The 13,284-nt window shown below is 40.2% G+C and overlaps 1 protein-coding gene across 5 annotated transcripts in view; it reads left to right on the top strand.

Moving 5' to 3' along the window:
- Positions 1-245: 245 nt before the first annotated feature.
- The window catches only part of LOC103030484 (ras-related protein Rab-26), a 148,010-nt gene continuing 134,971 nt past the window's right edge, over positions 246-13,284 (top strand). For 4 of the 5 annotated variants that reach the window (XM_049467655.1, XM_049467654.1, XM_049467656.1 and 1 more), the window contains exons 1-2: positions 246-788; positions 13,030-13,140. In XM_049467655.1, the coding sequence (XP_049323612.1) occupies positions 603-788; positions 13,030-13,140 (297 nt within the window). In that variant the 5' untranslated portion in view covers positions 246-602. The remainder of the gene's footprint in view (positions 789-13,029; positions 13,141-13,284) is intronic. The other variant, XM_049467652.1, reaches the window with a different exon arrangement.

Raw genomic sequence — 13,284 nt, 5'->3', positions numbered from 1 at the left:
TATAAAATACAAGGAAAAAATTAAGACACTGTCCCTTTAAACACAATCACTTCAACAAGTACCCCCCCATCTCTCTCTCTCTCTCTCTCTCTCTCTCTCTCTCTCTCTCTCTCTCTATGTCTCTCTCTCTCACTCTCTCTCTCTCTTTCTCTCTTTCTGTTTTTCTATTGTGACTCTATGGGACTCTATATTCCTGTATCTCCTGGTTCTAATTTGTTCTCTGTTAAATCTGTTTTTGTGTGTTTTTTAATTTATCAACTAAATATTATTATTTTTATTTATTTTAAGAAATCTAAACACCTCCCCCCTCCCCCCGTGGTGGTGCGCGCGGAGCAGTGGGTGGTACAGCAGGTGTATCAGTGTGTATCAGTGTATCAGTAGTATCGGGAGGCTGAGGAGCTCTGCAGGTTCTGTAGCGGGTAAAGTGGCTAAAGTTCCTCGATGGCATCAGAACCGGCGTGCAGGTGAGCGGTACCTGTCCACAACCGGATCACCGGATCACCGGAGGACTCCTCCGAACCCTCGCACCGACCGCGCGCTATTGTTCCGGCCGCTCCGCCGCTCCGTTCAACACTTTCTCTCCGCCGCGGTTTCGGGTCGCGATGTCCAGAAAAAAGGGCTCGAAGAGTAAAGCGAGCAGCGGCAGCCCGTCCACCGCCACGCCGGCCAAGGAGAGCAGCCGCCCGGCCAGGACCAGCCTGGTGCCCGGGGTCCAGACCAACGGAGTGGTCCACCCGAGCCGACCCCCGGTCAGCAGCAGCAGCGAGTTCTACGACATCGCCTTCAAGGTGAGCGACTGATAAACACTGAAGAAAAAAGGCTGGATACAATCAACTAGTGATGCTGTGTTAAAGCTGGTTGTTTGTTTGTAGGGTTTGTTTTTGGTTAAGTTTGATGTTTACATGTTTCAACCAGCTGTTCTACAAACAGCATGATCAACCTGACCAATGCTGACCATGCTGGTTGACCAGGATGACCAACAAGAACAACCTGTTTGACCAACTCAGCGTTTAACCAGTATAGGGTTTGTTTTGTTTGATATTTAGATGTTTTATCTGGTCTACAAACAGTATGATCATCCTGACCAAGCAAAACTATATATACATCCAAAAAATAAACTGTAGCCAAACTTGAACATGTTGTGACCAGCAAGACCAAAATGCTTGACCAACTCAGCGTTTAATCAGTATAGGGTTTGTTTTGATATTTAGATGTTTTATCTGGTTTATTTTTTGATTAGCAGCTATAGGGTTTGTTTTTGGTTGAGTTGTATGGTTTAGCTGGTCTAAAAACAACATGATCAGCCTGACCAAGCAAAACAATATATAACCAATCTTAATAAACTATAGCCAAACTTGAACATGTTGTGACCAGCAAGACCAAATGGCTTGACCACCTAGGTGTTTGACCAGGGTTTGTTTTTGGTTGAGTATTATGGCTTGTCTGGTCTACAAACAGCATAATCAACCTTACCAATGCTGACCATGTTGGTTGACCAGGATGACCAACAAGAACAAACAACTTGACCAACTGTGCCTTTGGCCAGCAGCTATAGGGTTTTTTGTTGGTTGAGTTTTATGGTTAAGTTGGTCTACAAACAGTAGGGTCAACCTGACCAAGCTAAATATATATATATATATATATATATATATATATATATATATATATATATATATATATATATATGACCAATATATAAAACCAATAAATAAACTATAGCCAAACTTGGCCATGTTTTGACCAACTCAGCGTACACCCAGTATAGGGTTTGTTTTTGTTTCATATTTAGATGTTTTATCTGCTCTACAAACAGCCTAATTAACCTTACCAAGCTAAATAACCAATATTACCAAGCTTGACCATGTTGATCAACCAGCAAGACCAAAATGCTTGACCACCTCAGCGTTTGACCAGTATAGGGTTAGTTTTTGTTTGAGTTTGATGGGTTAGCTGGTCTACAAACAGCATGATCAACCTGACCAAGCTTAACAACCTGTACAACCAACCTAGATAACCAGTAAAACCAAACGTGACCATGCTGGTCGACCATAGTGACCAGTAAACCAACCTGTTTCTTCGGCCACAGGGATGTTTGAATAAAATTCCCATATTTTACACCACATATCAATAATGTATTGCAAACAAAAACAATGCGATATATCGCAATACTAATATATTGTCCCACCTAAAGACCACATTGGCTGACCAGCATGATTAAGAGAACCAAAATCAAATACAACATTTGACTCTACACTGATCAAGATCTGCTTTATCAGGATGATCAGCTTAGACCAGCTAAATTCACCATCTGAAACCTTCAGCTGGGATTTTTCAGCTGGGATTTTTTAATAATTGATTAAGATTTGATCTGACTGATTGTGTGCATTGTCTTATGGATTGCAGTCTGTGCAGGATTGATGGTTTCCTGTTTGTTTATAGTTTGGTTTAATATGGATGCAGGTTTGGTATTGAGAGTAGCTCTGTAAAGCTGTAGATGAGCAGCCTGAGGGCGACACTGACAGGAGAATAATTCAGGAGAGTAAAAAGAGCATTCAGGAGAAACTGATCACTGATACCAGTGAGAAACTGGGGCTAAAATAGGGAGCACTGGTGTAAAACTGCGGATTTACCAAATAAACAGTCAGATCAGATCAGAGAAGCACGTAAGAACTACTTTTTTCTTTTAAAGAAGCCATATTGCACATATATCCTGTATTTATTGGATGTTTTGGATTTTTTTAAATCATTGCAAACATTTTATTGTCTCTCATGAGGTCCAGTTATGAAGTTTGCGTAGTTTTGCATAGATTTACTGCCTTCTGTCCCTATAGGGTCAGTAGTAGGGGTGGGCGATATGGCTCTAAAATAATATCACGATATTTCATGGCATTTTCACGATAACGATACTTTTGGCTATATGACAAAACGCTGAATTAGAAAAAAAATATTTTTTATTGTTGCATGCAATATGATATGGCAAACTGAGATATTAAAAAAAAAGAATTTTATCAGATTTGTAACAGAAGTCAATGATCCAGAATGTCAAGATACTAATAATATTGCACTCCAAATATCTCCATATATCCAGGATTAAAGTAAAATAAATGAAACTGGACAGATAAAATCTGTCTCTAGTAGATATATAATGGGTATTTAGAACAGTGTGAATTTTTCTTTTTCTAAAAACAGCAAAAAAGTAGAACCCTGATGTGATAATTAGGTAATTAGGGGTGGGTGATATGGCACCATATTTCAGGGTATAATATCGTTCACGATATTCAAAATGTTTGGCGATATCACTAGCGATACGATATGGCACACCCCTATTCAGTAGCTGTCCAAACCATCACTGATTGGTGGAAACTTCACACTAGACCTCGAGCAGTTTGGACTGTGTGTCTCTCCACTCTTCCTCCAGACTCTGCTCCCTTTATTTACAAATGAAATGTAAAATTTACTGATGATCAGTGATGGTTTGGAGAGACATGTCTGTCATCTGCTGGTGTGGATCCACTGTGTTTTATTATCAAGTCTAAAGTCAGTGCAGTTTTGTTTTCCCACAAAATCTTACAGCACTTCATATCTTACAGCTTCCCTCTGCTGCTGACAACTTTTATGGAGATGCGGATTTCATTTTCCAGCAGGACACACTGCCAAAAGTACCAATTGGTCTCATATAATATTCTAATTTTACTGAGACACTGATTTTTGGATTCTCATTGGCTGTAAGCCATAATCATCAATAATAAAAGCAGAAATAAACTCTTAAAATAGATCACTTTATGTGTAATATATCTATATTCTAATTCTGAGAATTCTGAGAAAACTACCTGATGAAGACACTGGGATTAAAATACCAAGAGTGTGCAGATCTGTCCTCGAAGAGAAATGTGATACTTAAGTATTGTCACGAAGTGACCCAGGCAGGGAGACGAGGAGGCGGACGCAAGTGCAGGTAGGGTGAAATCAATAAACAATAATTTAATAAATAAATAACAAGTAAACAAATAGACGGGTAAACATAGAACAATGAAATGAATAAGAAAACCAACGTGATATAAAACTAACATAAACAAACAAGAGGTACTATAAAACTAGGCAGGATAAACTAAAACAGGGCAAGGGAATAAACTAGGGAAAACACAGGGAACTAGAAAATAACAAAGGATAAACAAAAGATATACAAAGATATACACTAAGGAGGGAACTAAGGAGCACGAGAATAAGCAAGATAAATATCAATTACAAACAAAGAGGGAGGCTATACAAGGAAAACAAATGAATGAAACAAGACTATGAACTAAACAAAGCAGAGACAATAACCAGGAATAAACAAGATAAACAAGGAACTAAAACAAGACGGGATAAACACAGAGCAGGAAACCAAGGAGCGCAGGAATGAACACAAGAAACAGAGGTACGACAAACAACAGGGGAAGGTGCAAAGACCGACGGAGGACAAGGTGGCAGAGGAGGGCTATTTATAGTAACACAAACACACTAGAATTGGAAACACCTGGGGAAGGGGCGGAGCTACAAATGAGACACACATGGAAAAGTACTGAGACAGGGGACACAGGGGAGCACAGGTCACGTGGGGAAGACACACAGAGACACGAGACGAGGCCAAGATGTGACAAGTATAGAAAATATCTAAGTATCATATATATCATATTTGGGTTCCTGTATAGCTTTAGTCTTCAATATAAAATTTACGATGTAAAAAGAAAAAATCATAAAAGGAAAGAAAACACACAAATGTTGACTGGTACTGTGTATAAACTGCAAATATAAACAAATAAAATAAAACAATTAAAATAAAAATGCATATTATCACAGTATGATTTTTTTTTCTTCAGAAATTTAAAAATGTAAAAACTATAACAATAATATATTGAACTAGAAAAGTGCATTTCCTGAAAGAAAACGCAGGATGGTTGCACAGCTAAAATGGCTCCCACTGTTCACTATGGCCATTGCTATGTTGCTAGGTGCTTGCTATGGTGTCTGTGGTGGTTGCTAAGGTGTTGCTAGGTGGTTGCTAAGGCGTTGCTATGGTATCCATGGTGGTTGCTTTGGTGTTGCTAAGCAGTTGCTAGGTGGTTGCTAAGGAGTTGCTAGGTGGTTGCTAAGGTGTTGCTAGGTGGTTGCAAAGGCGTTGCTATGGTATCCATGGTGGTTGCTTTGGTGTTGCTAAGCAGTTGCTAGGTGGTTGCCAAGGAGTTGCTAGGTGGTAGCTAAGGCGTTGCTATGGTATCCATGGTGGTTGCTTTGGTGTTGCTAAGCAGTTGCTAGGTGGTTGCTAAGGAGTTGCTAGGTGGTTGCTAAGGCGTTGCTATGGTATCCATGGTGGTTGCTTTGGTGTTGCTAAGCAGTTGCTAGGTGGTTGCTAAGGAGTTGCTAGGTGGTTGCTAAGGCGTTGCTATGGTGTCTGTGGTGGTTGCTATGGTGTTGCTATGTATCCATGGTGGTTGCTATGATGTTGCTAAGCAGTTGCTATGTATCCGTGGTGGTTGCTATGGTGTTGCTAAGCAGTTGCTAGGTGGTTGCTAAGGTGTTGCTATGATGTCTGTGGTGGTTGTTATGATGTTGCTAAGCAGTTGCTAGGTGGTTGCTAATGTGGTTGCTAAGGTGTTGCTCTGGTGTAAAGTGATTGCTAGGTGCTTGCTTAATAACATATTTGCATAAATCGGGTGTTATATAGTGTTTGCTGCGCAACGTGCAAACACATGGCGTTGCTATGGACGCTAGGTTGCTCTGGCCATGCGGGATGTCCAAACTTTTGACCGATAGCTGGTTTATCCAATAGCTCCTCCATACACTCACAGTACTGGAGCGCTGGCTGGGGTGCCGGGGTGTCCGCACAATCCGCAGTTGGAACGGTGTCGATATCTCGAAAATTGCGGGAGAAGAAGCGCAGCGACAAACGTGCAAATAATACAAATAATAATATTAACGCAGAATAACAGTAACATTGCTTTATTTTTTTTTTATTTTTTTTTTTTTTATAATTTTATTTCTAATTTTTCCCATTTTTATCCCCAATTTACACGGCCAATTACCCAACCCACTCATTAGGACTCCCCCTATCACTAGTAATGCCACAACACACCAGGAGGGCGAAGACTAACACATGCTTCCTCCGATACATGTGAAGTCAGCCACCGCTTCTTTTCGAGCTGCTGCTGATGCAGCATTGCCGAGCAGCCAGCGCGCTTGGAGGAAAGCACATCAGCTCACAGACGCCCTGTGCTGCAGACATTACCCTAGCAGTGATGTGGGTAGAGAGCGCCATCTACCCACCCAGAGGGAGCAGGGCCAATTTTGCTCCCTCTGAGCGCCGGCAGCTTAATGGCAAAGCTGCATGAGTGGGGGTTCGAACCTGCGACCTCCCGCTCATAGTGGCAGCGCCTCTCGGCGCCCCAACGCATTGCTTTATTAATAATACAATAATGAAACAATAAGGCATACTTATTCTAAATCACATGTTATTGTTTAAGCTGAATATTGATTGCAGTATTGCACTGTAACTCTGTAACTCACTGTAAGGCACTTGTTGCCCTGTGATGTCTATTGCTGATGGGTCTGTATCCGGATAGGCTGCTGTTTGGGTTGTTAAGCACAGCTAATGTGTGCAGATTTTGTGTGTGTGTGTGTGTGTGTGTGTGTGTGTGTGTGTTACGTGTGGCACGCGCGAGTGCATGCGTTAGATAAAGGGCTTTGGTATTGTGCCCACATGATTGTCCCCGACACACACTCTGCCCGCCAGATCCACGAGCGCAAACAGTATCATGGCACACATGCAACAGCTGTGTCAACACACCTCGCCGACGGCGGGCGACCTGCAGCGGTCAGGCTGCGTAAACAGAGCCGGAGGACGCCTAAAACACATTAACAGCTTTAAAACGCTGCTAATGCACGCCACGGGTTGCCAGATGTTTCTGTTAGTAGTTCAGCAGGACAGAAAAAAATATGGTGCCATTTCACCCACCAGAGTTATTCCACCAAATATTGATTATTTCTGAACTCTTAAAACTTTATGAATATGAACTTGTTTTCTTTGCATTATTTGAGGTCTGAAAGCTCTGCATCTTTTTTGTTATTTCAGTCATTTCTCATTTTCTGTAAATAAATGCTCTAAATGACTAAAATATTTATATTTGTAATTTGGGAGAAATGTTGTCTGTAGTTTATAGAATAAACAACAATGTTGGTTTTTCTCAAACATAAACCTATAAATAGCAAAATCAATAAGGACTTTTTTATATTAATGCTGCATTTCCAGTACAGTGCGCTGAGTCTCCTCCTGCTCCAGCGTGTGTTGAATAGAGTTTTGCAGGCATTACGGCTCAGTCAGATGGAGGATTGAATCCTCAGTGTGGAGCAGTGATGGGGAATTGAGTCAGCATGTTGACAACAGTTTGCTGAAATGACTCACAATTCAAACTGGACTCAGGTCTTCTTATAGCCTTTACCTGCCGTGTTTAAAGCAGCACATCTTGCTTAGATCATTTGGTAGAATCACCTGGAATTCAGGCTTTCAGTTAACAGCTGTGCTGAACTCATCAAGAGTTAAATACTTGAATTTCTGGTCTCTTAATGTAAAGGTTTGAGAGCATCAGTTAAAGTAAAGTAGTGAAGAGGTAGAGTTACAGGTATACAGTGAATAGTGAATATTTGAGTAATGTTCTAATCCAGATTATGAGAAGCAAGAACTACTCAACTAAGTAAAAAGTAAAAAAATGACTTTGAAAGTCAATTTCAAATTCAATTGTCAACAAAAAAAAACTCAAAAACATTGTGATGGTGAAACTGGCACTCATCAGGACCGCCCCAGGAAAGGAAAAGGAAGAGTTACCAGCCTCAAACTTCAAAGAATTTTGGTTTGTTTAACACGTTTAAAACAGCAAAAAAGTAAAAGTAGTACCCAGATGTGATAATGATGCGATATTCAAAAATGTTGGCGATATTATTGTGTAAAATACGATATGACACACCCCTAATTACATTAGATTAGATTAGATTAGATTAGATTAGATTAAACTTTATTGTCACTGTGCAGTCCACAGGTACAGAGCCAATGAAATGCAGTTAGCATCCGACCAGAAGTGCAATATATAGTGTTATAGATATGCATAGAAGTGCATAGATATAAGTATATATACATAAGCATAAATATATAAATATACAAATATATATTTAGATCTACAGAAGTATCTTACATAAATGCAATATGGATGTACAGGGAGCAGCAATACAGTTTAAGTATATAAAGTGTAGAGTAGTGTAAACAGTGGAATACAGTAGTATAGTATACAGACAATATATACATGTTAGATAATTGCAGTGGAATAAATACCAAACTACTGGATAAATAAGCATATAGTTGTATCAGTGGCGGATGCTGGTCTTTTAAGGAGGGAAAGCTCAATTTCGGCCTACATCTTAACATATGTAGTTTTATTTATACAAAAATTCTACTCTCCCTGAGATGTTTTTTTTTTTTTTAAACAAAAGGCATTATTTTCAAGTTTTCACTACACAACAAAAAGGTACCCATTCTTTACATTGAACAATTACATAAAAAGATGCTATGACATGAATAAACATAAAATGATCGGTAAAAAAAACATTACGCAAAATCTTTAAAGTTAGTAAAGGAAAAAATGCAGGTAAATTTAGTTCCTTTTTGGACAGTTTTAATTTCCTTGAATAATCCCTTAATTAATTTAAATTAATTTAATTATTTTTAATGATAACACAATACTTACTACTTGTCCCTGTTCATTTATGTCCTGAGATGGTTTCATCAAGAGGCATGGCCATCAGTACATTTTATTTGTTACAGCACTTCCAGTCAGCCAGCTCACTTTATCATACCAGAACAGCTGAAATACCTGTTACTTTTCCCCACCTTTTACACCAAATTAATCAGAAAAGCACCAGAAATAGAAGCTGGATTTGTCGCTAGTCGTTTTTAATAAAGAAAATGCCGCTATAAGGATTAGGAAAGTCTCCGGTTCAACTCAGAACAGAATGAAAATGCTCCCTGATCGCTGATTCGCTCATTTCGCTGTCAATCAAAAAGGGACTCCGCCTCAGACAGATCATCCAATCATCATGCAGAAGCTGAGCGTCCAGGCCGGCCGAGGCCAGCCCACTGCTCCATAGACCCCCAGAGACGCTGAGCGTCCGATGGGCGGGACAAAGCCCAGCATTTATCCAATCACTCGTCTCGTTTGGCCGCGCGCTTTGCTCCTCTATTGAAGTCTGTGCACTGTTTAAAGCAGCGCTGTGAAGCTGCGGGAATGAGTGAGAGGAAAGCCGCGGCGTTACCAGTGATAAGAAGCTGATTCTGAACTAAGTTCAGCGCGGTGTCGCGCATATTTAATCAGTGACATGTGAACACAACAGTATATATTTAATCACTTATTTTTTTACATTTTAGGGGAAGCTGAGCTTCCCTTGCAGTCTTAGAGCAATCGCCACTGAGTTATATGTTGGCAAATATAAATAAAGTAATCGCTCATATAGGAGACAAGGTATTTTAAGGGTGTCTTATAGTGTGAAAAATACGATAATTTACAATGTAGGAAAAAAGAAAAATCGAATTGAATGAGAAGTTTTGTCCAAAGTTTTGACTGGCGCTGTATATGATAGGAGGATTTGATGATGTGTGTGTGTGTGTGTGTGTGTGTGTGTGTGGTGTTTACAGGGTAAAAATCGAGCTGAACTGTAGTCTATCATCTCTGACTGATGTTGTTTTTTTTTTTATATAAAGAGCTGAGCTACAGGTCCTGAAGTGGGAAATAGATCCATAGTGCTCGGCCCCCAGCACTTCAAAGTGTGGCCCCTACTGTCTGTGTACACAAAGAGCCGCCAAACCCCGCCCCTCCAGCTGAGGATCCACTTCCTCTCCGGGGAGGAAGTGCCTTTGAAGTGTCTTCTTCTTCTCCTGCGATGTGGAGCTGCTGTATTGTTGCGCTGCTGTGTTTTATAGAGATGAATTAATGCGTTCCTTAAAAGTGAAATAACTGCCTGCTGCTATAAAAAGCTGCTGTTTGAAACAGTCGAACGGGGACAGCGGGTCTGAGCCTTTGAGCTGGAAATAACTCCAGATACGCTGCTGTAATGAGAAAACAGCTTCAAGTGGAGGTTTTGAGTGGTTTTACAGTTTGGCTCTGCTCATAAATTTGGGTTGGAAGTAGAGCTTTTTTAATATTATCATCAGCCAATTATCAGCGATTATCACCCTGAAATCAGCATGAAAATGACTTCTTTAAATCTGAGGAAGTGAAAACCTCTGAAATATAATCAAGAGGAAGATGGATGATCACAAGCCATCAAACCACCAAACTGAACTGCTTGAATGTTTTTTTGCACCAGGAGTAAAGCAGCATAAAGTTATCCAAAAGCAGTGTGTAAGACTGGTGGAGGAGAACATAATGCCAAGACTCACGAAAAAAAACTGTGATTAAAAACCAGGGTTATTCCACCAAATATTGATTTCTGAACTATTAAAATGAATTTATGAATATAAACCTTTTGTTTTCTATTTAAGTGTTTATCCGTCTTACCCTGGTTACCGGTGCCTCCCACAGACTAACCCGCGCATATTTTTTAAACATTTAGAAAAAAGTTCCAGCACTTTCGACGTAAACTCCCGGTGGAATAAAACATATATTTAGCTATAAATAAATTGTACTGTTTTTAAAACTGCAGTGTCGTAGCTTTCTGGTAAGTATTCGTGATTAATTTTGGAAAACAATAATAATCTCTTCTTCAAAGTTTCTTCTCTGACGTATAATCCAGTGTCTGTCAGTATGTGAGTTTTGACGGACACTGGAATTGTTTTTGTTTTTTTACAGGTAAAACTAGTTTTTAACCATTTCTTTGTCAACTGTAGTTTTACGTTTAGTAGGGGAGAGAAAAAAAAAACATAATAATCGAAAATCTGATTTTTTTTTTTAAAAATCGAAGCCTTAATCGCCCAGCACTAAGATGAATATACATAAAATCAGAAATACAGATTAGGAAAAGGAAGGAAGGGTTGCAAAGCGATATAAAAGAGCTAAAAGAAGCTTTAGCGCAGCTTTAGCTTCCCTCGCTGATTCACTGTAACTCTCCGGACGCTGCCCTGGTCACCGAGCGGGCACAGATACTCCCGTCTGCCAGCTAAACCAATAACACTAATCACATCAGACCTCTCTGTATCAGAAGACTGAAGGAGAGCGCAGCTGCCCGGCCTGCAGGACGCCTCGTCTCCTGCCCTCATAACTCTCCATTAATGCTGAGACCCATTCATCTGCTCCACAGCGGCCTGAGGGAGGGGCTTAATGAAGTTATGCAAATCAGGAGCCAAATGAGGGCTAATAAAGAGAGCCAGATGTCCAGTGATGTCAGATTTGGCCCGCTTGTTGATAACGTGGACGTATTGTTTTATTGTTAGTAGTTGAGACAGAATATTATTTATTATTTAAAATATATTCATCCTGTTTTTAAGGAGTGTTGAAGGCAAGGCTAGTTTATTTATATAGCACCTTTCATACACAACGGTCATTCAAAGTGCAACGTTTACAAACTAGAAAATACAAAGAGAAGTTACAAAACAAAACCATTTAACAATGTTACAAATTACAAAAACATGTAATAAAAAAAAATGGAAATTAAAAGAATAAAATAAGAATGAAGCATGGATAAAACATGATTCAAACAAAGATAAGTCAAATAATAAACATGTAAAAGAGTAATTGTAATTTAAGGAAATAGTTTAAGAACAAATGTTAAAAGAAAAGTAATGAAAAATCAATTCTAAGAACGTGCAAAAAAGCAGAGAAAGTTACACAGTGAGTTACAAAGTTACACATAGAGTGGGGTAGGGTGAGGTAGAGTGGGATACAGTAAGTTAGTCTGAGGCAGAGCTAGGTAAAGTGAGGTAGAGGGAGGTAGAGTAAGATAGTAGGATGTAGAGTGAGGCACAGTGAGGATAGGCTGTGGTAGAGAGAGGTAGAATGGGGCGGACTGAAGATAAAGTGAGGTAGAATGAGAAAGACTGAAGGCAGAGTGAGGTAGAGCGAGGTAGAATGAGGCAGACTGAAGGTAGAGTGAGGTAGAATGAGGCAGACTGAAGGTAGAGTGAGGTAGAATGAGGCAGACTGAAGATAAAGTGAGGTAGAATGAGGCAGACTGAAGGTAGAGTGAGGTAGAATGAGGCAGACTGAAGGTAGAGTGAGGTAGAGCGAGGTAGAATGAGGCAGACTGAAGGTAAAGTGAGGTATAGTGTGGTAGAATGAGGCAGACTGAAGGTAAAGTGAGGTATAGTGAGGTAGAATGAGGCAGACTGAAGGTAAAGTGAGGTAGAGTGAGGCAGACTGAAGGTAGAGTAAGATAGAGTGAGGTAGAGTGAGGCAGAATGAAGGTAAAGTGAGGTAGAGTGAGGCAGACTGAAGGTAGAGTGAGGTAGAGTTAGGCAGACTGAAGGTAGAGTAAGATAGAGTGAGGTAGAGTGAGGCAGACTGAAGGTAGAGTAAGATAGAGTGAGGTAGAGTGAGGCAGACTGAAGGTAGAGTAAGACAGAGTGAGGTAGAGTGAGACAGAGTGAGGTAGAGTGAGGCAGACTGAAGGTAGAGTGAGACAGAGTGAGGTAGAGTGAGGCAGACTGAAGGTAGAGTAAGACAGAGTGAGGTAGAGTGAGATAGAGTGAGGTAGAGTGAGGTAGAGTGAGGCAGACTGAAGGTAGAGTAAGACAGAGTGAGGTAGAGTGAGGCAGACTGAAGGTAGAGTGAGACAGAGTGAGGTAGAGTGAGGCAGACTGAAGGTAGAGTAAGATAGAGTGAGGTAGAGTGAGGCAGACTGAAGGTAGAGTAAGACAGAGTGAGGTAGAGTGAGGCAGACTGAAGGTAGAGTAAGACAGAGTGAGGTAGAGTGAGATAGAGTAGGATAGAGTAGGATAGAGTGAGGTAGAGTGGGATACAGATGTAAACAGATGTTTACCTGTTAAGGTGACTCTGATTGGTGTGTTTGCTGTAGGTGATGCTGGTGGGCGACTCGGGGGTCGGGAAGACCTGCCTTCTGGTTCGTTTTAAAGATGGAGCTTTTCTGGCCGGCAGTTTCATCTCTACAGTGGGCATCGACTTCAGGGTGAGTGGGACAATAACATATTTACATACTGCTGTTTATTATGCAAGTTTTATTTATTATGATTATTTTCTCTGACCTCAGTATTATCCATTGTGTTTACAGTACTTCCATGCATTTAAGCAAAAATGTAAATTTTAGTAAAAT

This window comes from Astyanax mexicanus, chromosome 19, assembly GCF_023375975.1.
Source record: "Astyanax mexicanus isolate ESR-SI-001 chromosome 19, AstMex3_surface, whole genome shotgun sequence".
NCBI lineage: Eukaryota > Metazoa > Chordata > Actinopteri > Characiformes > Acestrorhamphidae > Astyanax > Astyanax mexicanus.
This window is presented reverse-complemented; position numbering and strand designations above follow the sequence as displayed.